The sequence below is a fragment of the Thamnophis elegans genome, chromosome 2, assembly GCF_009769535.1.
Source record: "Thamnophis elegans isolate rThaEle1 chromosome 2, rThaEle1.pri, whole genome shotgun sequence".
NCBI classification, from domain to species: domain Eukaryota; kingdom Metazoa; phylum Chordata; class Lepidosauria; order Squamata; family Colubridae; genus Thamnophis; species Thamnophis elegans.
The window spans coordinates 17,102,350-17,130,335 of NC_045542.1; the positions used below are offsets into that span (position 1 = coordinate 17,102,350).

At 38.6% G+C, this 27,986-nt stretch overlaps 1 protein-coding gene across 4 annotated transcripts in view; it reads right to left on the reverse strand.

Moving 5' to 3' along the window:
• The window catches only part of STAT6 (signal transducer and activator of transcription 6), a 75,811-nt gene that overhangs the window by 12,253 nt on the left and 35,572 nt on the right, over positions 1-27,986 (reverse strand). For all 4 annotated transcript variants that reach the window (XM_032209286.1, XM_032209283.1, XM_032209285.1 and 1 more), the window contains exons 5-15: positions 26,053-26,191; positions 21,335-21,396; positions 17,609-17,766; positions 14,190-14,309; positions 7,627-7,815; positions 6,277-6,364; positions 4,745-4,867; positions 3,646-3,738; positions 1,826-2,032; positions 1,634-1,728; positions 935-1,071 (exon numbers count right to left, since the gene is read on the reverse strand). In XM_032209286.1, coding sequence (XP_032065177.1) covers positions 935-1,071; positions 1,634-1,728; positions 1,826-2,032; positions 3,646-3,738; positions 4,745-4,867; positions 6,277-6,364; positions 7,627-7,815; positions 14,190-14,309; positions 17,609-17,766; positions 21,335-21,396; positions 26,053-26,191 — 1,411 coding nt within the window. The remainder of the gene's footprint in view (positions 1-934; positions 1,072-1,633; positions 1,729-1,825; positions 2,033-3,645; positions 3,739-4,744; positions 4,868-6,276; positions 6,365-7,626; positions 7,816-14,189; positions 14,310-17,608; positions 17,767-21,334; positions 21,397-26,052; positions 26,192-27,986) is intronic.

Here is a 27,986-nt window from a genome sequence, read left to right on the forward strand (position 1 = left end):
GTGGAAGCAGAAACTGCTCCATGATAGGAACATGAAGGATTTCACGTGAACCCCTAAAAATACTGCTGCTTGTTAGAGAAGTAGAACAATACTGAGTAGATAATTTGACTAGTGTTGAATGTTCATGCAGGTGTACTGAGTTTCACCAACAGCCAGCTCCAGCCATGCAGCTTTGCACCAATAACCACACCCATCCTTCCCAACAACCTTACAACCAGAAGTTATCAGAGATCTGAAATGTAATTAGCTGATTCCTTGCCCTTTTGAATCAACGGATTTGCCACAATATGCCTATGTAACACCTCTGCTTTGTGAGCTGCACTGGTTGCCAGTTTGCTTTGGGGTGAAATTCAAAATGCTGGTTGCTACCTGTAATGCCCCACATGGCAGAGGACCTAGTTATTTGAGGGACTGCTTCTCTCCCATAGTAAGTGCTCAACCAATTTGTCAGGGTTGATGCACTGCCAAATTAATATCAATTAAACATTGCCACTTATTGGGATTCTGGAAGTATGCCCACAGTCGGGAATGAAGTTCCCCCTGGAATTTAAATGGTTCCACCCTGCTGGTGTTTCAAAGGCCCTTAAAGATCTGGCTCTTCGCCCAGGCCTTGGGAGAGCTCCTTTCTTCCTTTCTGTTCCCTTCTGGGTTTGTTTTCTTTGACATCCTTGTTCGTTTGTCTTGTGCTGTTTTTTTTGTATTGTTCTTCATTTAAAAAAATGTTTTAACAATTATAAATTGCCTAGAATTGCTTGCAGTTGGGGGGGGGGGCATATGAATATAATAACATTATTCTCCGTTTCAACAATGCTGACTTCAGAGTAAAAGTGAAAAAGGTTTCATTGACGATCACCTATCCATTAAAGACAGAAAAACCTATTTTTCCTCCGCTTTCAGCTCTGTGAATATGGAGCTCTCCTATGCAAAGGCATACCATCTGGGAAGTAGGAAACATAGGCGATGCTGATGCCACCAATCTCAGAGTCACTGAAACGTAACAGGAAAGTCCCAGCTGGAGCATTGCTCAGGTAATTGAAAACATACTGCTTGCTGACAAAGCCCATGATCAATCTGCATGAACAAAATAGACAGATAGAGGGGGAAAAACAGAGGAGAAAATCAATAATCAACACTGCTGGGCTTAGAGAATTGTAGTAATGGTTGAAAGGAAAAAGTGCACCTCTCTGATTGTGAAACTGGGGGGGGGAAAACTAGCTGCAGTTTCTTATTCTATGAGTATCAGTATGGGCTGGTATCCAGACTCAAACGATCTGGTCAACAAATGTACTTTTTTATACTGAAAAAAAATTGGGAGGAAAACAAGTTTTCTTTTCAGACTTTCACTCCTAATTCGATTTTATAATTACTATTTTTTAAAAAAAATTTATATCCAACCTTTATCTTTTACAACTCAAGGCTGCCTACATAATGCTCTCTCTTCTTATTTCCCCACAACAAAAATTCTATGAAAATTTAGACTGAGGGATAGTGACTATCCCAAATTCACCCAGCCAGCTTTCATACCTCAGGCAGGACTAGAACTCAATCTCCTCATTTCTAGTCCAGCACCTTAACCACTGCACCAAACTGAATTATGTAATGCATCCTGGTTTTGATCCATTTATTTTCTTACCTGTCAGACCAATAGTTCTTCAGATATTTCTTGGTGAGGTCAAGGATGCCTTCAAACCATTGCCAAAATGTGAATCCTCTACCAGGAAGCATCTCCTGAAAGTTACAAAGTGAGGGTGAGAAACAGATGACACTAACCAGATAAGCTGAAGAGGTTATCATATCAACCTTGTAACAAAACCCATGGAGAGACCTTATTGAATTGGGACCAAGACACGTGGCATCTCTGCAGTTCCTCTAGAGTGGTGATATTGTCACCAAAGATCTTCTGGGCCAAGAAGAAGTAATGGTCCTTGAGTAGACCTTTTGTGGTTTGCACCTCAGCAAGGAACTTCTGGTTGAGTGTGTCACACATTGCCTTCCAACTAACACGCTCAGCCACCACAAAGGGAATGCGATCCTGGAACAGATCAAGAGAGAGAGCATCCATCACACTCCTGCTATAAATTGTAGCAGGCAACAGTACTCCTATATTTCCTCAAAGGCTGATCTGGTACTAAAAAATAACCCTCACTAAGAACAGAAACTCTAAATCTTACCTTGGTTTCACACTGCCTTATCAATTTCTTTTAGCTGGTTTATACCAGTAGCAATTGCACTTAGAGTTACCTATCACTTTATAGTGCTTTACAGCCCTCTCTAAGCAGTTTTACAGAGTCAGTATATTGCCCCCAACAATCTGGGTTCTCATTTTACTGACCTCGGAAGGATTGAAGGCTGAGTCAACCTTGAGCCTGGTGAGATTCGAACTACCAAATTGCAGGCAGCCAGCAGTCAGCAGAAGTAGCCTGCAGTACTGCACTCTAACCACTGTGCCACTGGCTTACACCAATGGAACTATGATTAGTTTTCCAGTTCAGCCTGAAATACGAAACACCATTGGGCCACGTAGAGAAAGTTTATGTCAAAAGTTTCCTTTCCAGAAACTGGCATAATGGTAGAGTGAGAACCCACTGTATGTGGCCCCACATACAAATGGCAGGAATAATTTTATTTGATTGATTTGATTTTGATTTTACTTTATTTGTATGCCGCCCTTTTCCCTGGGGGGACTCAGGGCGGCTCACAATATAAGGGAAGGGGAAAATAGACAAGTTACAAACATGAAAACAATACACCGTTAAAAAAGCACAACAGTCATACCATTCGAGTGGGGTTGAAGTCTTTAACCCCAGGCCTGTCGGAACAGCCAGGTTTTAAGGGCTATGCGGAAGGTCTGGAGGGTGGTGAGGGTACGAATCTCCATGGGGAGTTCGTTCCATAGGGTCGGAGCAACCACCGAGAAGGCTCTCCTCCGGGTAGTTGCCAGTCGACATTGGCCAGCTGATGGAATTCGGAGGAGGCCTAATCTATGGGATCTTATTGGTCTAGTGGAGGTGATTGGCAGTAGGCGGTCTCTCAAGTACCCAGATCCTATACCATGAAGGGCTTTGTAGGTGACAACTAGCACCTTGAAGCGCACCCGGAGATCAACAGGCAGCCAGTGCAGCTTGCGGAGGATAGGTGTTACGTGGGTGAAACGAGGTGCACCCACGATCGCTCGCGCGGCTGCATTCTGGACAAGCTGAAGTCGCCGAATACTCTTAAAGGGCAGCCCCATGTAGAGCACGTTGCAGTACTCCAGCCTAGAGGTCACAAGTTCATATCTTACTTTTCTTTGAGAATTTTTGGCAGTGTCCATGATTTCCCCCCGTCTTTGCTGTTCTAAACTCATCCAGTGATTTTCATGACTGAATAAGAATTTAACCCTGAATTTAACTGCCCCACTAGATCCTTTCCTATGGTAGGTATTATGGAGAGGCTCTAGGCTGGAGATGGGGAATCTCTGGGTTGAGGTTGCTGAACAGCTCCTAGCATCCTTGGCTAGCTTAGATTTCTGGAGGCTCATAGGTTCAAATCCTTCTCCTAAGGAATGTGGGGGGAAGGGGGAATCCACACTTTTATGACAATTAAATATCCACATTAAATTCTTCCCTTAATGATTAGCAGTCTTAGTCTGCACTTTTCACTTACAGGAGCAGCAAAGGCGTTGTCCCATAAGATGGTGGCTTTGGCATTGTTGTCCTGATTTCCATGCACAATTACCACAATGGGAAGCGACAGAGCCTAGAAAAGCAGGAGGGAACAAAGAGTTGCAGTTAACAACTGATGGTTTTCTTTAAAATGGACTGCTGTCTTTTGTTTCTGATTGATCAGCTTAGAGCTAAGCTGATTGAATCAGTTTAGATCACCTTATATAGAACTATCCTGAGCTCTTATCAGGAGTGATTTTGTGCAGGATTCAAGCCAGTCTAAACCAGTTTTAGGGTACACAGCAGGGCAAGAAGTGACTGCAAGAAGGAGAAGGCCAACTACCTGAAGCCTTCCCCTACTGTAACATATTGAACGAAAGAATTTAAGATAGGATCTCACCAAATTGACAATTTCTCCCAACTTTCTCTACTCATCTCAGCTTTCATAAGCTCCTGATCTTCTCAGAAAAGCAAGGTATTCAAATCAGACCTAAGGAACTTGTAATAAAGCTCAATTTATTACAAGATGGGAAAGGTGGTACAATACAAACAGAGATCCTATTAGATCCTGTGAAGCCCAGAAACCCAAAGAGACTTAAGTAAGAAAATGAAGTTGGGTTGACAACCAGCTATCTGTCTATTGTTGGAAACTGGGGTTTAATACATGATTAATGACATCATTATTGGAAACAGAATTGTTGCCAAGTTCTACTGAAAGAACCCTGGGGCAAGAGAAGGAAATTTGCATGGATAAAAAAACATCATATAGTCAACCAATCCTGATACTGCCCCATTTGTGAGTGTTTCTTCTCATAGCAGATCAATTATTCCTCCCAAAAGCGCACCACAAAACCTTCTTGTTGCCAGACCTAGAAATTTGCATCCTATTTGTATCTCTGGTGCCAAACTGCTCAAGAGGGAAGTGACAGAGAAGGACACTAATGGTGTTTGGTTCTTTTCGAGGCTTTGCCTAACCTATTTGTGTGTTTCTCTCTCTCTCAAGGAAGCAATAAGCCAGCAGCACATTACATCTCTAGTGCCAACTAATGGCACTAGTGCCAATTATAAGAATAATACCAGCCCCCACATGGTGTTTCTACCTGTAGGTGGAAGTTGGTTTGTTTGGGTCCAAGGCAGATGCTGGTGCTGAAGAGGACAGCACATTTCTCTTCCGTTACGGATTCTGTACTCTTGCGGTCACAACGCTTGATCTTTTTGAGAAGCTGAAGATGAGAAAAGGCAAATCTCTGTTGGCTTAACTTCTGCAAGGGAAAATCTGTTCCAAATCTTATCTCCCAGCTTATAATATGTTGACCCCCCCCCCCAATGGCCTTCTTGAATGACAACGCTCACCAAACATGCTTCTAAGCAAACATCTCTTGTAAGGTTGAGTAACCATTCGGGATTTGAAGGAGAAAAGGCGATTCCCAGCATCGGGGCACTTCTACTAGATCTCTCAATGACTCCTTAAAGAAGCCGTATTTTTCCCTGGGCTTGCACAGCTGCTGCACAATCTTAGGAAAAGATACATTTGGTCTAAGAAGATGCCAACGTGCGCTACATGGACATCTTTTGAGCCCCACATATCACCTTTTCTTTTTTGATTCTGGCCACTCATTCGTGGAATTTAATAGAGGACTCAGATGCCTTTGTTTTATATTTGTAAGCTTCCATTAAGTTGGGCAAGATAGAAAAACTACAGGTTCCTTTTGATTTATACCCATGAAATACAATGAGTTGAGGCAACAGTCCTGAAGATGAGGGAAATCATTTTTTAAAAAGTTCCCTTACAAGATGGAACTTGGAAGGGGGGAGAAAAAAACTTGGATCAGAATTATGTTCCCTGCTGCACCCATTTTCCTCTTATAGTTATCTAGATGGGAGAGCATTATCCCCTCTGGCAGTCTGAAGGTATATACGTCATACTACCACCTCTAGCATCTTGTCATGGTGCAAGACCTGAGCTACATCATCCCAAATGATGGTTGACACTGCTACATTTCTAAAGTTAATCATGGCCATGGTCTGAATGTGAGTTACTTCTGGGGTGGTCAACAGTCTCACTGGTTGAGATGGCAAAGAGGACATCTTTTACCAAGAGTATAACTTTACTGAAAATTCCATGTGAGTATAGAAGGGGAAAAGCTAATTGTAACATTTTCACACACAAATAGCATAGAAAAACATTCCCCTGGTCTCCCACTGTCCATTGTCCAGCCAATTGGTTATACTCATGTTGTTTTAGGAATGGTCTCTCAGCCTTTTTCCCAGCTGATGACCTTGGGGAGCTGGATCAGTCTCAGGCTTCAAGCCAACACTTACATTCCTGTACCCTACTCAATACCCACCTCACATTCCAATGCTTTCTCCCACCCCACCCCCAAATTGCTGATGTCTGGTTCAGAGCAGGGTTTGCATAGCAAGCTGACCATGACATGGAGATTTCTTGTAAACTGATTTGAGCTTACACACACACGCATAATGACAGAGATGATCAACACCTCTCCTTTCCCTCCAATTTTGCTTTCTCTGCATTTTTTGGGTAAATTGCTTCTCATCCCATTTTACAGCCTATCTTACCAGTTAGGCTGTTTCAATTCTTCTCCTACTCACTTCTTCTCAATCCACTTACCAAATTTTTGAACTGAGCAGTACAAGAATTGCTGGAGGCATTTATATCCAGCGACGCCGTGTTGTTTACAATCTCTCCAGTGCCTTCACTGAAGTCAAAAGGAAAACAAGAGATCATGAGCTGGTTCCTTTACTACCAGGAAGCATTTATTCATTGTGATAAACTCAACTTTGAGGCCTGAGAGTTCCCACTCTAAAGTTTATGTGCTATAGTGAAAACAGTTCTCCTATGGATAAACACTGGAGCTAATCTTGTCTTCGTAAAATATTTCATTCTGAAACATTAGTTCTGAAGAGAAGAAACAGGCTATCACATTACAGGCAGTCCTCAAATTACAACAGTTCATTCAGCGACTGTTCAAAGTTACAACAGCACTGAAAAATGTTACTTATGACCGTTTTTCACAGTTACCATCTTTGTAGCATCTCCATGATCATGTGATCAAAATTCAGATGCTTAGCAACTGGTTCATATTTATGACCGCTGCAGTATCTCAAGGTCTTGGAATCGCCTTTTGCAACTTTCTGACAAGCAAAATAAGTAGGGAAACAAGATTCATTTAACATCCTGGTTACTAATAGCAATGATTCACTGAACAACTGGCAAGAAAAGTCTTAAATGGGGCAAAACTCACTTAACACATGTCTCACTTAACCACATAAATTTTGGGCTCAATTGTGGTCATAAGTTGAGGACTACCTGTACGTTGCCAAGAAATAACAGAATGACTGCTTTTTAAGTTGGAGACTAATTGGCAGGCAGAATTTCAACTACTACTCATTTTCCCTCTCGCACTTCTATATACCTATAAATTTATCTTTTGCTATATTATTAAGAATAATTTCAAAACTTCTCTGGGCAAACTATTATGATACGTTTCTCTCATCCAGATATCATTTGAGTTGAAGATGAACTTTATTCATTTAGTTACTTCACTTTCTCCACCTTCACAAATTTCATATGCAATGAAATTTTATTTTAATGTATGCTGATTAGTGTACATTCAAAGTGACAATAAAGTTATTCTAAGTCTAATTCTAAGTCTTCTGTAAGTTACTATAGCTATTCACTAGTTACATGAGATAAATCGCTCCTCATTTTGCCAGTTCTTCTTTCTCCTTCCGTCAACATGAAAAGAGTGAAACAGTTCATATGTGGAGCCCTGAAAGTATATATCAAAGCAGTTCCTATAAACAGTTTGTGTGAAATTCTCTCACTGTGTTTAAGATCAGTGTTTAAGAATCTATGCCTTGGTTCCCTTCTCACCCCAAATACATCCTTTTAAAAAAAAGAAACTTGGAAACAAAGCTATCAGGAGAGATACACTGAGGCTCCAATGGAGTCTCTCACCTAAAGACAGAGGCAGAATGGTTGGCAGTCAGTTCCCGGGCCTGTTTCTCTGTCACAATGTCAGCCGTGACCAGAAATGATGTTGGCGGATGTTTGAGTAACTGAGGTCCCAGCAGGAAGCGGACACTGGCTTGAAATTTGGTCTGCGTCTTTAAAACTTGCGGGGGCTGTTTTTCCACCAAGAAGGAACTGGAGGGGAAACACAAGCCAGGCTCAAGTATCAGAAGAGCCAGTTCTGGGAACAGCAGCAACAGGGTTTAATATTCACCCTACTCCCTTTCCCAGGATATTGCTTACAAGTGCTATGTGTTTAGAGCTCAAAGCATTGTTAGAGACCCCACACACCCACTTCACAATCTGTTTTTGTTGCTCCCCTCTGGGAGGAGGTTCCAAAGTATCTATAGCAGGACTACCAGATTCTGTAACAGCTTTGTTCCCTATGCCAATCCATCTGGTAAACTTGCAAGATTTATTTCTCTTGCAATGTACATGTATACATCCGAACTAGACTGTGTTGTTTCTCCATGTCATAATATATGTGGGCACATGCATAATTTTCCATGCATGCCTCATGTATGTATGTATGTATGTATGTATGTATGTATGTATGTATGTATTTATTTATTTATCCTGCCATGTTTACATTAGAGGTGGAAATCCTTTGACAGCTGTATGCAACTTAATTACATTTTAATGTATGCCAATTAGTGTATATTCAAAGTGGCAATAAAGTTATTCTAAGTTCTAAGTTTCCCTGTCCCTATTCATAAAGACAGCAGGCAGAGGGGGAAAAATTCTGGTTTAGGATGGAAAGAGCAACTTCGGGAGGGGAAACACTATGGGATAGCATGCATGTTGGAAGTTTGATGAGCCTCTTAAAAAACCAAAACATCTGGAGTCAAATACTGTTCTAACCCAGCCTTCACAAGTAATAATAAGCTCTTTACTCATGAGTAAAAAAAAAAACCCTTTTTATAACAGGGCAGTAACAGTCTTTTATTTACATGGATAAAAAAAATTAGTCCCAACAAACCTGGGTTTGGCAAAGGAATCCGAATTTTTTGCTGTATACTAGAAATGAACAATTGTCTGCAACAATCGACCACTCCCAAACCCCTCCTATTTATTTCCCAACCAGCGAGGGGCTGGCTAGTGTCTACTTTTCCCTGAGAGCTGGCTTATTGTTTTCCTTTGCTCTCCTCTCCTTTCCTCCCTGTATATATGCACACCTGGGACAGCTGCCTCTCCACCTGGGGGAGGACAGAAGGCCCTGGCTCTGCCTCTGTCTCCAATGATGTTTTCTTATCAGAGCCTTCCAGGTCCCAGGCCCTCCCTCAACCTCCTCCTCGTCTGATTCTGCTGGGCCACATGAAATACACACATTGATTTTGACAAGTTTAAAAACTGATATATAACTGAAACAAAATCTTTTTGGACCAATGGTCAACCAGTTGGGCAAACATTTATGGAAGTTTGTTTCCATATTTGATTGCAGCAACAAGACTTTTATATGCACATTACCTAGAATGGACCTGACATTATCTAGAATGGAAGAATGGTGGTGAAGTTGGTGAAGTTGGCTAAGAAGGCAAACTTTAATTGGAGAAAAGACATAATTAATTTTAATGCTGATTAGAAGCTGCTTTGGGAATTTTGGCATGAAACACAAACAAATGAAATTATGACATAAGGATTTATGACTAGATAAAATAAATAATAGGAAAAAATGGAAGTAATGTTGCAAACTTATAGAAAGAGGTCTTTGTAAATTTATGCTCATAGTTGTTGTTGAAGAAAGTCTTTGTATGCCTTTTTCTTTCTGCACTTTTGAATTTTTCTATCATTAGTTTTTGTTCTTTTATCTCTTTACTTTAAACAAACCAAATAAAGTCATCTCAAAGTGCAGATTGTGCAAAGAAACAGAAGAAACAGTAGATTATATGTGTATTCTTCTTGTCCAAGAAGATCACTCAAACTGATTATAAACAGCAGCCATACATCGTGGCCAATATAATTCACTGGAACCTCTATATAAATTACCATATGATAGTTATATAAAATTTTTGGGAAACATAAGAAGCCAAAAATGAGCAAGATAAAATATTGTGAGATTTCCAAGTACAAACTGATAAAGTCTTGGCACATCACATCAGATTTGGGATTGAAAAGAAGAAAGTGTAGATAATTAAAGTGGTGATATGAGGGGATAACAGAACAGAAGTCAAAGAATCTGAAGGTATCAAGCTCAGAAAATCAAAATTGAGAGATGGGGTAAACTGGTTGTGGTGGTACCAGCGGTTATCAGCACATTGGGTACCATACCAGAAAGTCTTGGATGGCACTTAGAAAACCTGCACATTGGTAAAATGTCCATCTTTCGATTACACAAGACAGCACTATTTGGATCCACACATATACTACCCCAAAACATTATGACATCCTAGTTCATGGGAAGAACTATGCGTTTGATGGCCCAATGCCAGCTAAAGAACTGGCTGGTGCAACTGCACATTGTTGTGTATATAATAATAACCAATATTAATGTAATTTTAGCCTTTGTATGGATAATTTCTTGGTAGGTTCTATGCAGCAGGGCCAATATTAATCCTGCAAATCTGACTGCAGTGTATAGGAAGTCCTCGCTTAGCAACTACAATTGGGAGCAGCAACTTGGTCTTTAAGCAAAGTGGTCACTAATTATAAAATCACATGACTGCAACTGTGTTTACTATGTTACCTTGGCTTCGCCTTGTTTTCTAGCATTAAAGGGAATAGGACCCCAAACATCTAGGTGAGCATAAATGATGCAAATATCAGGGAAGGTTTCCTGAATTCAACTCACAAGGAAGTTGGGTAAAAGGGAAAATCCTATCACCTTTTTTCCCCACTCCCCCACCCTTCAGAACACTTACCCTGGCATTGGGATAATTAGCATGAAGAGAATTAATATTTACATTTAAATTCATTGGAAAGGAAGGGTTTACAGGTAGCCCTCAACTTATGACCAGTTGCTTAGTGACCGTTTGAAGTTACAACAGATATCCCCGGAACTACTTACAACCCAGTTTTGAAGTGCCAATGGCTTTCCCTTCTGCAGTCACATGATTGCATTTTTGGAATGCTTGGCAACCAACCCACATTTATAGCCGTTACATAGTCTGTGATATTTTGGCTGGAAACCAGTGTTTACTTCTGATTTTCAGCAAAAAAACCCCACCCATTAGGTATAATATAGTTGCATAACAAATGCCATGTTTGCTTAATGACCATCATGTTTGCCATTGCTTAACCATAATTTTGGCCCAGGTTATAAGTGTAAGTGGAGGACTACATGTACAATAGAGTAAACTTCAGTTCCTGCTTGTAATTGACAAGACCTAATGAGTTTCACCCTCAAGATATTTGTTCCCATCCTATGTGAGCAAGAATACATAAATATGCACACATACATGCAGAAAGACAGTTTGGTCTATCAGGGCTAGAAACTGAGAGACTGTGAGTTCTAGTCCTGCCTTAGCCATGAAAACCAACAGGGTGACTTTGGGCCAGTCACTCTCTCTCATCCCAATCTACCACACAGGATTGTTGTGGGGGAAATAGGAGGAGGTAAGTGTGTTGGATATGTTCACCACCTTGAATGATTTGTAAAAATAAAGGTGGGATACAAATAAATACAAATAAATAAATACTCAAGGAGGAAAACTTAAGCTTTATCATTTTCAAGAGTACAGAAAAAAACAGTTCAATTACTTTAGGGACCCTGGTGATACAGTGGTTAGAATGCAGTATTGCAGCCTAACTCTGCCTACTGCCAAGAGTTTGATTCTGACTTGGCTCAAGGTTGACTCAGCCTTCCATCCTTCAGAGGTGGGTAAAATGAGAACCCAGATTGTTGGGGGCAACAGGCTGACTCTGTAAACCACTTAGAGAGGGCTGTAAAGCACTCTGAAACTGTATATAGATCTAAGTACTCTTTATAGTTAGAACTGCAACTGGCAGTGCCTTAAAATGGGGAGGAGGAGGCAGAAGAGAGGTTAACAGCTTTAATCATAAATCACCTTGCTGGTTCTGCCAAAGAAAATGATGAAGTCAAAAATAATTGCAGAACAAATGTTTGCTTTTTTGTCAAGGTATTTGAACAAAAGTGAAATACAAACCAATGGTTTTCTCCTCTGAGTTTTTATCTGATCATGAAAGTCATAAAAAGCTACCAGTTACACACTGCCTACATTGTTTAATTATTAGAATATGAACATTAGTAAATCCAAGAAGATATTCCAAGAAAATATCTTTGGTCACAGGCCATAAACCTGGACTATTAATTAGGCATATCTCAAAAAAAATCAATGACTAATGATCTAAAAAAAAGTTCAATGACTAATATACACAAATATTCATGAGACTGGGACTATGAGTTCCTCCGCATATCTCAGCAAATGATGAAGATGCATGATGTTGGATTTTTTACATGTTGGGAGAGAAAATACTCATAATTTATTAGCTGTAACATATCTATCAGTATAAGATATAAACAATTAAAGGCATATTCAATTAGAAAGATAGAAAAGATGAAGGCATGTGAAGCTGCTTGAGCTCTCTGAAATGGACAGCTAGGTTTATTCTTACTTGCATATATATAAAACAAACCTTTTCGCAAGTACAGTGAAATCTTGCTTTAATGGATCAATGAGCAGACTTGCAATTGGTAACTGGGGGAAGGGGGATCATATGTCATGAATGGCCATGAAACTGGAGGAAATGTCACTGCTGACATTAATGTCATTAGCGTGATAAGATCATCAAATGTATGTATGTATATGTATATATGTATATATGTATATATGTATATATGTATATATGTATATATGTATATATGTATATATGTATATATGTATATATGTATATATGTATATATGTATATATGTATATATGTATATATGTATATATGTATATATGTATATATGTATATATGTATATATGTATATATGTATATATGTATATATGTATATATGTATATATGATGTATGTATGTATATAATAACAGCATTTATATACCATTTTACAGTGCTTTACAGACCTCTCTCAGCAGTTTACAGAATCTGCATATTGCCCCCCAAATCTGGGTCTTCGTTTTACCCACTTCGGAAAGAAGGAAAGTTGAGTCAACCTTGAGCTGTTCAGGATCGAACTGCTGGCGGTAAGCAGTGGGTTAGGCTGCAATTCTGCATTCTAAACACTGCTCCACCAAATATGGGCTACTGTTTATGAAGCCCATTTTACCTGGTTCTGGAAAAGTGAGGTTTCCTGGCACTTTACAAACCTTGATCAAGAAATAGGTTACTTGCTTGGTTTCTGATGTCTGTGCTATTTTGCCTGTTTTAATCTATAACAGAAGTGTGGTTCAACAAAAAAAGGTGTTTTTTTAAAACTTCAGAGAGTAATACAAAAAATATAGTGCATTTAAGAGCTCAGGAAAATAAGTTGTTTCCTCAGGGAAATTTGATGTGCACTTTACAACTCGTAAGTGTGTCCAATACATTATTACTTTACACAGAGACATATAAGTGTCTATGTGTGTGTATATAAAGCTGTACATAGATGTGTATATACAAATACATATGCACATACACAGACACAAACACAAACACACACACACACACACCCCTCATAGCTCCAGGGTCAAATATGACTCTAGATAGGAATACCTGTCCCAGTTTGTAGCACAAAGGCAAAAGAAAATTGTGGAGAAAGTTTTGAGAGCAACAAGGAACTAAGCTCCCATGATGGCTGAATCTTGTTCTGCTAGACTGTAGCTCTATGTCCCCTTTAGCTTTTTAAAAAACTATTCCTTAGTCACCCATATTGCTTTGTCATTTTGTGTATTTAAGAGTTACCTGTTCCACCTGTAATCATTCTCTTTTTGCCTAGAGAATCCTACATGTGCATGCAGTCTATTGATAAGAAGCCTCTTATCAATAAATACAGCTTTTTGTTGCTTTTAATCTCTTTGTTTTGGTTTTCTTTGGAGAATGGAGGGAAAATGAGAAAGCAAGGACCAGGTTGGGGATATCTTTAAAAACCAATTGCTTAAACCAGTCTTTCTCAACCTCATAAATTTTAAGATGTGTGGACTTCACTTCCCAGAAGCTCCCAGTCAGGATGCTGTCTACACATCTTAAAGTTGCTGAGGTTGAGGAACACTTGACAATTATTGGGAAGATTTCGATGTGCAACGAATTGGAGAAATGGGTCAAAGATCATGGCTCTGCATCATTTGAACACAATATTATTTTAATGTTTCACACCTAGGAAACAAAGCTGATAGAATCAAGAGTCTGATGCTAGGCTGAAATGTTAATTTCAACTCTTTAAAAAACCAACACCAAAAACAGTTGATAGAATATCTTTATGATCTCCTCTGAATATCTTCAGCCTCCCCTGCTGATAATCCATGGTCCAGAGTCAGCAAGCAACACAGACAACAATCCCCATACTAGGCATAGCATGAAAGGAGACGCCAGTGGGAAAGAAAGACAGCACTTTATGAGAGAGATCCTCCTTACTTTTGTATAAGAGAGTTGAATGTATCATCAAGATGTTCTCGAATATGAGATTGAAGCTCAACTCCAGATGTAATCAATTGCTGGCGAAACTGGAACCAAATGTCTACCAGGCATTCCAACCTGTTAGAAACATGACAGATTTACATCCCAGACTGAAATCTCACATCCATCCAAACCAAAATTATCTAAGTTCCAAGAAACAAGCAAACTTTTCAAGGCATATAGCAGTCACTTTTTACCAAGCACTAAAGATGGGCCCCATTTTTAGCAAGGGTTAAAACAAACTTCCTTAACTTTTGCCCTCCAAGTTTTAGATTACAGTAAATTCCCTTATTCCCCAGCCCACATCGCATTAGGCTATAGTAGATCCTTCATGATCAAGAACAATCAAGCACTAGTACTGGACTCAAAAGAGAACTCTAGACTGGGTAGATGGCTGTCCCATCTAGAAAGGATTCTATGTCATGTGCAGTTTTGTAAAGTATGTATAACAGAATAACAGAGTTGTAAGGGACCTTGGAGGTCATCTAGTCCACCCCACATGCCCAGACAGGAGAACCTTCACAAATTTTGAAAGACGGTAGTCCAGTCTCTGCTTGAAAGCTTCCAGTGATGAAGCATCCACAATATATGAAGGCAAGCGGTTCCGTTGGTTGATTGTTCTTGCTGTCAGAAAATTTCTCCTTATTTATGGAACCAATCTCTCCTTGATCCTTTCCATCCATTCTTCCTTGCCTGGTCTTTTTGGAACATAGCTTGACCCCCTCCTCTATGTGACAGCCCCTCAAATATTGGAGCACACAGCTATCATGTCTGCCCTGGTCCTGCTCTTCACTTGACTAGCCATGCCCAATTCCTGTATTTTGCTTTTATGATGAGAGCGATATAAAGGATACAAGGAGTAATAGCTACTAAAATATTGTCAACCAGATGGGGTGAGGAATACAAATGACCAATGGTTGGGATTGGGTTCAGTGTCTGAATCGCTCTTGATCATTCTGCATGACTACCAGTAAACCAAGAGCAATTATGACAAATAGTAAACATGTAGAATACAGCTATAAGAAGCCAACATGATGTAATGGTTAAGAAATCACCTAGAAACCTGCAGCTGTGAGTTCTAGTCCCACAGCCCAGCTTGGCACCCTTCAGACCGTCCTTCTCTCTGAATCCTAGGAAGCAAATCACTTCCAAACGAACCGTGTCAAGAAAATTGCAGGGACTAGTTCAGGCAATCGCTATGAGAGGACATATACAAATCTATTCAGCTTTCATTATCAATACAAGCTTTACTTTATTGTCATTGTACCTATATACACAGTATACCATACTATGAAATTCACATAACACCTAGAGACCAGGCCCAACACACATAACAATCCCCAAACACACCCCCACCCACCAAAAAAATTCCCCGCCCCTAAGCGGGGAATAGCTGTCAATAGCTCACTGATGGTGGCCCTCTAGTTCATTGTTGAGTGCAACTATAGCTCTGGGATAAAAGCTATTCAGAAAATGTGTGGTCCTAGTTTTAATTGTTCTTTATCTTCTGCCAGAAGGCAACAATCTAAAAAGATTGTAAGCAGGGTGGGAAGAGTCTCTGAGAATGTTATGCAATTTCCTCAAACAGCAAGATGCGAAGATGTCATCCAGGGCTGGTAACTGGAGCCCGGTGATATTCTGGGCAGTTTTAATGATTCTCTGTAGAGCTTTTTCATCTGCTGTGCAGCTGCTCCCATACCATGGAAGAATGCTGTATGTCAGGACACTCTCAATAGTGCTGAGATAGTACTACTTCTGAAGTAGTACTGAGATAGATTTATCTTCCTTAGCAATCTCAGGAAATACAGCCTCTTCTGTGCCTTTTCACAAGCATGTTAGCTTTCATGATCCATGAGAGGTCCTCCGAGATATAAATGGCCAGAAATTTAAAACTACCAACCTTCTCCACCTCCTCGCCATGTATGTACAATGGTAAATGTACATCTCTCTTCCTCCTGAAGTCAATTATAAGTTATTTAGTTTTTTTGGTGTTACGCGTAAGATTATTTTCTTTACACCAGTGTCAGCCTTTGTACTTCCTTCCTATAAGCCAGTGATGGCGAACCTATGACACGGGTGTCAGTGCTGACATGCGTAGCTATTTGGGGTGACACGCACAGGATTTCATGCGATTCATCCTCGGCTCCTGCACGGCCGCCGAGGATGAAAGAATCTGTGCTGGAGGAACGGGGGGGGGGGGCAGGACGTGTGATCTCCCCCGCCCACACTCACTTACTGTATCGCCGCCGCCCCTTTCTGAGCGCAGGGGCTGCTGGTAAGGCATGCGTGCCGTGCGCACACACGTCATCAGCGCGGCGAGGGAGGACCCGCAGGAGAGGAGCGCGGGAACAGTGCGCGCCTCTCTCCAGTCAGGCCGGCACAGAGAGTCTACTCCTGGGACTGTCGGTTACGACCGCACCACACTTATCTCAGTTCACGGCAGGGCTGTGGAGTCTGCTGCTTCCAGCTCCACGTCCTCATCAACATGCCGCTCCGGCCCGCCCCCGCTATGAATATTCATATTCTTCGCCCTCGCGTCACTAGGAATATTCATAGCAGGGGCGGGCTGGAGCGGCATGTTGATGAGGACGTGGAGCTGGAAGCAGCCAACTCCACAGCCCTGGTTCACGGCACCCCAAACAAGTTCAATAATATCAAGGGCAACATACGAAATCGACTGATGAACAAAGAAGTTACTAAGCAGGTATGTTAAATAATTTGTTTTTGGTTTATTAAATACAATTATATATTGCAATTATACATTTTTGTAGTTTAAACTATAAATTGCGCAAAATTATGTTTTTGTCGAAGTGACACACAACGTGAGTTATGCTCGATTTTTTGCCGATTTTTGACACACCACGCCAAAAAGGTTGCCCATCACTGCTATAAGCAGACTCATTGTTCTTATTAATGAGCCCACCACTGTCGTGTCATCCACAAATTTAATAATTGTGTTGGTGTTATACAATGGGGTACAGTCATGTGTGTACAAAGAATAAAGGAAGGGGCTTAGCACACAACCCCGGGGGGCTCCTGTGCTTAGTGTAGCTGTAGTGCTTAGCTCTTCTTCTTTTTTTGTAGAGCTGAGTACTATATAGAGATAAGACATTTCCTTTTGCTTGTTATGTAGGCCACCATGCATCTGAGATCTGACAAGCAAATATAAAGATTTACACTTCGACCAACACCACTAGACTCCTCTAGATATGGTAACATTAACCACAGACCTCTATCAGGGAAAGTAGATCCATAAGAGACATTGCCATGACAAGTTTGCATTCAGCTACTTCTTTAAGCAGCATTAAACCACGAGAGATTCAGAATGATAACATCCTGTCTGACAAAAAGTAACACATTCTTTTTGCATAACTCACCTCTTTTGCAGCGGGGACAAGTCCTCATCAAACAGACTTCCATTCCCAGCCAATTGCTGCTGCCTCTTCCAAATCAGAAGCCTCATCAGAACCTTCTTCTTGGCCTCTTCTAGCTCACTGTCCATCTTCATGAACAGTCCTTGAAGGCTTTGAAGAGACTAAGAAAAGGGATACATGAGTGCGTATGAAGAAAATGACATGCATTTTCTAGTATCTGTCAGATATGCAGTGGAGAATTCTGTTAGGACATCCATATTGTGTGATTTCTAGAAAGACATAGATCATCCGCATCTAGAACTTGACTCAACATGTTAACATGTTTATTTAGAGCGTGGGAAAGCAATATTTTATATTGAAGGGTTTGGGCATTCCAGACAATTTTACCCTGCTCAATATTCAACTGAGTACAGAAACAATATTAACAGAATGTTTTTAGCAGCATAGGGGCTAGGATGTTTACAAGGATTAATTTTGCCCTTCCCCAGTAATCTTATTTTTAAAAAAATAGGAGGAGGAAGGTGTGTTGGATATCTTTGCCACCTTATTTGTAAAAAAACAATAAAGGCAGGAAGTAAACAAACAAATAAAAAAATAGCCCAAATTACTATTCTATTATTACTTCTTAATGGGGTTGAAATCAATGGGTTAATAGGTTGGTGGTGGCTGAACTGAATGGAAGAAAATAAGTGGGGGGGGGGTTGAGAGAGAGAGAGAGAAAGAGAGAGAGAGAGAAGGAGAAAGACACACACACAGAAACAATACATGAAGGAAGAAGGAAAACCAACAAAGAGATAGAAAGAAAGAATATAATCAAAAATAAAAGACAAATTTCCATCTGCTCTTGGCTTTCTCTACTCTGAAAAACATACAGCCTATGGCTATTGATGTTTAAGCACCTCTCATTCTTTATTTCGAAAATGTAAGTTTTTTTAGCCCGAATACTTGGGAGAAGCAGCTGATGAAGCTGAACTGAACAGATACAAACAATATTGCCATTACAAATCAGAGGCTGGTCACAGCTTTCTTTAAGGCTTTTCCTAGCTTGGTTTACGCTCTGCATTACTAAACAGAAGCCTGTAAAAAAACTGCTTTTGGAGAGGGTCATTTTTTGTATTTCTGTTGCTGGGCAATTTCATCCATAATATTTCAGGCATTTAAAAAACATATTTCTGGTTATATGCAATTCTTCTCCCTAGACGACCTCTTCATCATTTTTGCTTTGGCTAAATAACTGCAAGAGAATAATGGGCTGCATTTTTTGACTAGTAACAATGCTGATGCAATTTAAGTTTTTTATATACACAATTTTAGAAATCCTTATTTGTCAACATGTTTGATTCTTTTTTAATGGGAATGTTTCGGCTCTAATCCACAGAAGCTCTTGTAGCCTTCAAAGCAATTTTAAAACTTGTTAAAGGAAAGCTGTATTTTCTTTTTCTTTAAAGATACAAATTCCTGGTCTCGAGCATTACATGGTCCAAGGTTTCACAACTCTGTTGGCATTTAAAAATTCATCGGTCAGGATGAGCATCAGTTTTTCTTAATCCTTATTCAAGCTGGAGAACTTATCTGGCTCTTGGAAATGAAGGGAAATTCTTTCCAATGGGATGTGAGTTGTAACCTTATTAACACTTGGATTTCTATAGATCTTTCTAAGAAATGGTTCTTGGCCTTTTAACTTCCCAAAGGTCAATATTTGATATTTACAGTGCAATTCTGTGCATGAATATAAGATTTCAGTAGCTTTAAGCTAAACAAAACAAAAAAAAATAGTGCACAGTACAACCTCTGGTCATGACCATAATTCGTTGTATAACTTTGGTCACAAGCCGATTTGGTCATGACCCAAACCTAATTTTGGAAATTTGGCGCTTACAAAAAAAATGGCACAGAAGGTGAAATCGGCCATTGGGGGGAGGAGTGAATTTTTTGGTCGGAATTCGATTTGGTCGTGGTCAGAAGCGTTCGTGACCAGAGGTTCTACTGGATAAAGGATTTCAGTCATAACCTTATTTAACTGCTATATGATAACAACAGTAATTTCAGTCGGTATATATGCTGAATTATTTAAAAGCCTGTGGAATTGCCCCAGGTGCTTGGAGTTTGGGGAACTGATTTTAGAAATGGGGAGTAGAAAGCCAATCAACTGGCAATACATTATTTGAACAAAATCAAATTGTCACAATTTTTCCACTCCTAAAAATGGGCTAGATTCAGTTCAGTTATCTGTAGTGGAATAAAATGGAATGGTGTAGGGTCTCCTGCTTGAGCAGGGGGTTGGACTAAAAGCCCTCCAAGGTCCCTTCCAACACTGTTATTCTACTCCTTAAGCAATTTAGAGATTGAAGAAGCTACAAAAAGACTATTTTTCTGCACCAAACAAACTTGCTTTGGATGTTATTTCAAATACCATCCTAGACCAAAGAAGACGGACAACTTTTCAATAGTACCTCCTGTTACTGAACAATCCAGAGAAGGCAAGGTTTTTTAAAATCTTTTTATAGCAGGCAACTTTCCTTATGGGCCTTTTAATCTATATTTATTTTAGAGTCTTAGACTAAGCTTTACTTAGTCAAAGACAATTTTATCTTGGGAACCCGTTTTAGAATTTGCTAGTTAATTAATTCTTCCTTTAATTGTTTTATTACACTTTTTAAGGCAGTCATTATTACTGTTCTAAGTAAATAGAACCGCCTGGAAATGAAAGAAATTATACCAAATGCAAATACAAAAACCAAGGAAGTAATTTATTGCACCTTTAGTACACTGTTCTAAAATATGCAACTTGGAATGTTCAGATGGTCCTCAACTTACAGGAGTTCACTTGATGACCATTCAAAGGCACTTAAAAAAGTGATCTATGACCATTTTTCAAATTTACGACTATTGTAGCATCCCCATGATCATGTGATTAAAATTCAGACGCTTGGGAACTGACTCACATTTATGACCGTTGTAGTGTCCCTGGGTGCGATCTTCTGACAAGCAAAGTCAATGGGGAAGCCAGATTCACTTCACAACCATGTTACTAATTTAACACCTGCAGTGATTCATTTAACAACTGTGGCAAGAGAAGTCATAAAATGGGGCAAAATGCACTTAACAAATGTCTCACTTAGCAATAGAAATGTTGGGCTAAATTCAGGTCATATGTTGAGGACTACTTGTATTGGACCAGTTACTGTTAACAGGGATGGTAGAATATTACATACAAGTAGTCCTCAGGTTTCATAAGAATTTCTTATATAATAAGAAATTATAAATGAATTATTGCAAAAGAGGAACAATAGACATACTATTCCAGGAAAGATTTGCTGAAATATAGCTTTCCTGAAACTCTCTTTCGCTACTGGCATGTTTTATTGCACATTAAAACTATAAACCTCACTGACAACCTTTTCTTGGACAGATTCCCATATTGGAACATGTTTTTAAATCATTTGAGAACAAAGAGTAAGACTAAACTTAAAATCTATCCAGTTTGCTTGACTTTTTAATGGCAATTACTAATCTTATTTGTTATTTTATTAGGCAGCTTCCATTTTTAGTTATTTTTAATAGAATGGTCACTTAAGTAGTTCAATCATTCTTTTAGACCATTTAGAATTAGAAATGGAAACTGCTTTGAGGACTCAGAGTTTAGACAGCAAAAAAATAGGGCAGCAATGAAAACAGCAAATAAATTCAAGACTCCATAATAAATTATTTGTAGTATTGGTAACTTACACTTGCTGGCAGGTTCTCTTGAATTGGAAATTGACAGTCCAGTGAGTTTTGTGACATTGGAGCTGAGGATCACAAATGCAGGGTTAACGATGACTATAGGCAGTTTTCACATACAAGCTAATTATTGCACACATTTTAGGCCATCATTTTTTTCTTTCGTTTACTGAAAGTTGGGCACAAAATTCCCCACTTATAGTATAATTAGAAAAACAATATTCAGTGGATCTCCTTGGTGATCAGTCTCCACTGATAACCCGTAATATGGACTATCTCACCACTTTGCTAGGAGTGGAAGGCAGGTATAATCTGAATGGAATGAATGAAATTTACTAGTGTCCATATATTTCAAGGCAATAATATTAATAAAATAGCCCTTGGACATTATATTTTCAAAATATATTTTTGAATAAGTTTATAAGGCTTGAAATTTTATATTTTAGAGGTACAGTAGCTATGTTAAAAACAAGAGTTTATTTCAGGAAAAGTTTAAAAAGAAAGACCATGAGATAAATTTGTGCTAAAAACATATTTTAGGGAAGCTTGAGCATGCATTATAGAAATAACAAATGGCAAAAAGATACAGGTAGTCCTCATTTAGCGATTGTTTCATTTAGTGACTGTTTAGTTATAAAACTTGAGAGACCGCCTTCTGCCAATTACCTCCCTGCGACCAATTAGATCTCACAGATTGGGCCTCCTCCGAGTTCCATCTGCCAGCCAGTGCCGGCTGGCAACTACAAGGAGGAGAGCCTTCTCAGTAGTAGCTCCGACCCTTTGGAACGATCTCCCCGTGGAGATTCGTACCCTCACCACCGTCCAGGCCTTCCGCATAGCCCTTAAGACCTGGCTAGCCCGTCAGGCCTGGGGACAAAGATAATTGCCCCTCCCGAATGATGAATGAATGTTGCTCATTATTTTACTCTATGTTTGTCTACGTTATTGTTTGTATTTCCCTCCCTTGATTTTATGTAAGCCGCCCTGAGTCCCCTCAGGGAAAAGGGCGGCCTATAAATGTTAATAAACCTATAAACCTATAAAAGTGATGAAAAAGTAACTATGACCAATTCTCATATTTATGACCTTCACAGTATCTAAACAAAAAAAAGCTAAAATAAAATAATAAGCATGGTTGTGGTTTTATGAAGAATGGATGGGAAACATGACACAGCAAGCAGAGATGGCAAAATTAATTGTTTTAATTAAGGAAACAATGCATCCAGTTTTGCTTCTACTTGGAAACGGCTTCAAGACTATTTTGTGCTCAAAACAGCAAAAAATTATGAAATTTTGGGTGATCCGACTAGTATAGAAGTGTCTAATATTCACTAATGATGTAAAAGTAAAAAATTGAGAGATCTCTATTTTGTACTTTACTGCAGTGAACAAAAGTTGGAAGCCACTGCTTTTTTCCCCTTTCTTCTTTACTACTTTCCTTCTTATCCCCCACCCTTTTCATATATATATATATATATATATATATATATATATATATATATATATATATATATATATATATATATATATATATATATATATATATATAGTTTTATAAATAACTCAAGGTGTGAACATACACAATACTCTTTCTTCCTCCTGTTTTCCTCCGAACAATCTTGTCAGCTGGGTTGGATTGAAAAAAAAAGACTAGCCCAAAGTCACCCAGCTGGTTTTCATTGGAAGGCAGGTCTAAAACTCACAATCTCCCACTTTCTCGCCTGATACTCATAGCTTCCTGACTTCTAGCTTGTGGCCTTAACCACTAAGCCAAATTGATTCGCTTTATTATCTTCATTTCTCCCTGTATTTGAAATCTGTACAGATAGACTTCAATAACATTTGTATAAGCACAGTTGTGGTTTCATTTAGAGACCAGTTTCTTAACAGCTGAGTTGCCAGTTCCAGTTGTGGTCACTAAACAAGGACTACCTGTACCCATTTTTATCCCAATGGATGTTTTAAAATAATAAATTAAAAAAATAATAAGACCAATTGGAATATTGCCTTTTAAGTCTATGCAATGATCCAGATCAAATGACAAAAATGAATTTAGATACAGAACCCTTTAAAATAGTTGCATGAACTTGGATGGCTGTTGCCTGAAGCCGATTTACAGTCCTGGGAAAAGGCATGCTTGGTATAATGTGTTCCTGGCAGATGATATGCACATGACCAGATACATTCTATTTGGCCCTTCACATCCATATCTCTATATGGGTTGATGGCCTTTCAAATGTTGCCAAGAAAATGGATGAGATATGTGCTAATACACAGATGCATCTTATCTACTGTTGTGAAATGGGTAGGGAAGTGCTTCATTTCTTTGTCCCTGGACAAACTGGAGAAAACCTTCTTCTGTTTGCTTAATAATACATTTATTAATATTTACCAAGGCATGGTAAGAAAGAAAAAAGAAAGAAAAAAATCCCACAAATAACAATTACAAATCAATCAAATAACATTAGCTGGCTGAAGACCAAGTGTATTCATAATTTGAAGCAGATGTTAATAGAAAACTGACAGCTAAGTAAGAACAGGCTGAAATAACCAGACTACATAAACAAACATGCATTAATCCAATAAAAAGGTCTTTAAACCCCTTTTTAAAAGTTGTAACATTTTCACAGAGAGAAAGGGAACTGATTTTAGGGTCATAAGTCATAAGGTCTTAATATTTTTTTAAAAATATTTTTTTATTTTTAAATAAACACAAACAGACAAAACACAACAAACACCACAAAAAATCTTCCATTACAAATTGTAAAGAGTGTGTCAAATGATTACAAAGAGCTTTCGTGCATCCCTTCCACAGTAATCACCTACAATTCATATCAAGTTATATGTTTTAAATTAAATATATATAAATATATAAAGGGATGTAAAAACAATCATAGTCATATGAAGATTGAGGTATGATGATAGTAATATATATAAATATAAGTCTAGATTCTTAAAATCCCAGAACTAGTAGCTGTGGCAGAAGGAATTGAAAAGAGAAGAAAAAGACCCTATTTAGAAGAGCATTAAAAAAAAAAAACTATGGGAAGAGATGAGAGAAATCAGATCTTGGAAAGTACCAGAATTTTAAACTTAGCTCTGACGCAAATGGGAGGTAGTGAAGAGCCCTGTGCTCTTCTGAAACATAGGAATAACATGGAAGGGCCAGATTAGCTCAAAAGGCATTGTTCTAGATCAGTGTTTCTCAACCATGGCAACTTGAAGTCCACAGGACTTAAAAGTCGCCAAGGTTGAGAAACTCTGTTCTAGATGAAGATTAGGGAACAGAGATAGGCCTCAAAGGCAGGTCACCCATTCTTAATTTTATGTCCTATGCAGTAAACAAAGTGACAACACTGATGCTGTCAAGATGTGGCTGTAACTTCCCTTGTTATCTCTTCCAACTTCTTTTTTTGCTTGCCAAAGTCTTTTCACTAAATCTTTGACTCTTGTCCCAGCAGATTAGGAGTTAAGTGAGGGCTATTAAGTTATGTGTGATGCCTCTTCCCTTCTCATCAAGCTGCAGTGTTTTGGTACAGTCCTTCAAATGTGAATTATGGCAATAAAAATCCCAGACTCAGTCAGGCACAACAAACAACAAAGCAGATGTTATAATGTCAGGTGTTGTTGCAAGGAACAAAGACAAGTTCCCATCAAACTTGCTTCCCCATGCAGGGAGGAAGTACTAGTAGTTCCTAATTGATGGTTACCATAGCTAGTAACCACTCGGAGGATAACTTTTGAAGCCAGGATAATGGATCTGCCATATATGAATTTTCTCAGTTATATGTTTTCCTCACCTCATAGATTGAAGAGGTAGAGAATATGACAATAAGTTTTTAATCAAACGTATCTACCACCCATCTTACTAACTGAGTTTTCAAGCAAAAAGAGATAAAATTCATATAAAAATACATACAAAAAAATTCTGCAGCTCTCTCTTCTTCCCCACCTTCGCTGATTTCCTTTGTATCAATCTGCTATGGGAAAAAAAGGGTACGGGCATCCTAATATATGCGAGAAAAAATACCTTTCTGTTTTTAAAAATATTTCTTTTAAGGGGGAAAATTTATTTATTTAAAAGATTTATACGGTCACATCTAAAGCAACTTTGGGTGATTGCTTAAGTACAGTACAGTATCTGCTCCACAAGTATAAATTTAGGACGCTTATTACTGTCTATGGAGATTCTCAATCATTCAGGTCATGGTTGTCTTAAAGGTGCTTTTTCAAAAGGCAACTGGACTTTTCTTTGATTTCCTTAAAGATGTTTCATTTCTCAATCAACAAGCTTCATCAGTTGAAATGTCTTCAAGGAAAAAGCACCTTTGAGACATTACACAGCTTACGTTGAAATTTTCTTGATTAGATCGACTCTGAAAACTCAGGTGGCTTATTAATACTGAGGATACTCTGCCCCCTGTCCTGCATGCCTATGTAATAATTGTAAGTGTATATAAGAGTTTTTAATATCTGTATTGTACTAGTCACAGTGAAATATGACAGGGGTTTGATCCACTAAAGTGGTTCATATCTAGGTGTCCATATATGGCTAGGATCAAACATGGCCCGTTCTGCTGCCAAGATTCCTTGTTGTATGTACACCAAGCAAGAAAGACTGGAAGGGACAATTGGAGGGATGTTGGGGGGGGGGGGGAGGTACAGTATTTTCAATACTTTTTCAGTGCCCAAACTTCTCAAATGCTCTTTATATTATATCCTACCTCTGGTGTTGCCCTTCATCTGCTGGAAGCTTTCCCGGAGAGTTTGAATCTCCTGAAGTCTGTATTGTAGCTTCTGTATGCTGAATCGAAACATCAGTTCTTCCCGCTGACGTTCGATGACAAGGGGAACGTGTTGATGCTGCAAGAGGGAAAAATGAGACATGATTCTCCCTACTGTGTTCCTTTTAGGACAGAACTCTTTTTCGGGTAATAAAAGCTGGAAGAACACATTAGGACAGAGACCTTACAGGCCAGAGACCCTATACCAGTAGTTGGATTCAAATAATTTAACAAACGGTTCTCTGCCCTAATGACCAGTTGGGTAGGCGTGGCTCATGTGACTGTGTGGGTGTGGCCAACTCAACATCACTAATATCAATGGCCGCTTCGCTTTAGCTGTCACTTAGTAATAAGTGTTAACCAGAAAGGCAGTTTCTGTAAGCAGGGCAATGAAGATTAGGCTAGAAACAACACCAGAATGTTTCCTTCCTGCCTTCCTTACAGAATTAGCGCTGTAAAGTAAAACAAAAAGGGAAAAACAAAAGGAAGATTTCTTCCAACAACCAGTTCTCTGAACTGCTTAGAAAGTTAACAATTGGTTCTCCCAAATAGGTGCGAACTGGCTGAATCCCATCACTGCCCTATACACAATGGAATGTCCCAAGTCAACAGTCAAAAGAGACTGAAACCAGCACATTTTTAGCATAGCTTGTACCTCTTGTGCTGATTTTACAAATAAAAGTAAAGAGAGAACTAATATTTGATGGCGCTCATATCATGGAAGGCATAGACAACCTTGGGATGCCAAGGACTAGAATGGATTTTGCAATCACTGGAAGTTGCTAAGTTGGCTCCTTAGCAACAGATAATAGCTGCCCTGCTTCCATTTTTTTATTTATTTTTTAAACATAAAAGACAACATATAAAACTCTCATTCATTACATACAGCATGTCATTTGGTTACAAGCGTTTGTGCATCCATATTTTCAATTACGTATACAATCACAAAATTTCCGTCTAGTATAACTAAGTATCTCACTTTCATTGTACATCATATATTCAATTACAGTTAATATTTCTTTCTTTTCAGCAAACCTAATCCCCTTGCATCCTTTTGTCTATTTAATAACAATATACCTTTATGTAATCACTTATCTCACTGATTATTTTTACAGTGTAAAAGAATTTTCCAGCTGTTTATGTTTATACATCACTACTTTCAATTATGCATAGTCCCGCCAATCATCCATCAAGTATGCTTATGTTCATTATTGTCCTTGTTCTTCATACATCCAAGCACAAATGTTATTCCTTCATTTTTAAACAGAGTATTCTAAATACTCACTTCATACATGTACCAATCTTTCATTACTTCCTTATTAGACTATTTATCAGCAGGATATCTTTATAATACACATCACTACTTAGAGTTATGCATAATATCACCAATCATCTATCAAATTTACATAGATTCATTACTATCCTTATCCTTCATTTTAAAACAAAATATTCTAAATTATTCAATTCATATGTGTCAATATTTCATTGTATCGTTATTAATCTATTTAACAACATGATTGTATTATCACTTATCACCTTCAATTAAAACATAAATAAAACATTTTTCATTTCTAGGTTTTTTATCAAGCCACTGATAAAACAAATCCCATATCTTATAGAATTGCTCATCTTCTTGTTCTCTAATTTCAAATGTCAATTTACTCATTTCAGCACACTTCATTATTTTTCAAATAACTTCCTCCTGTTTTGGTATTGTTTCATTTTTTCCAGTTTTTTTGCAAATACAATTCTAGCTGCTGTTAAAACGTTTACAATCAGATATTTCAAGTCTTTATTGTAAGTTTCTGGTATGATTCCCAATAAAAAAAATCTCTGGTTTAAGGTCTATGTGTTTGTGCATCATTTTCTCCAAC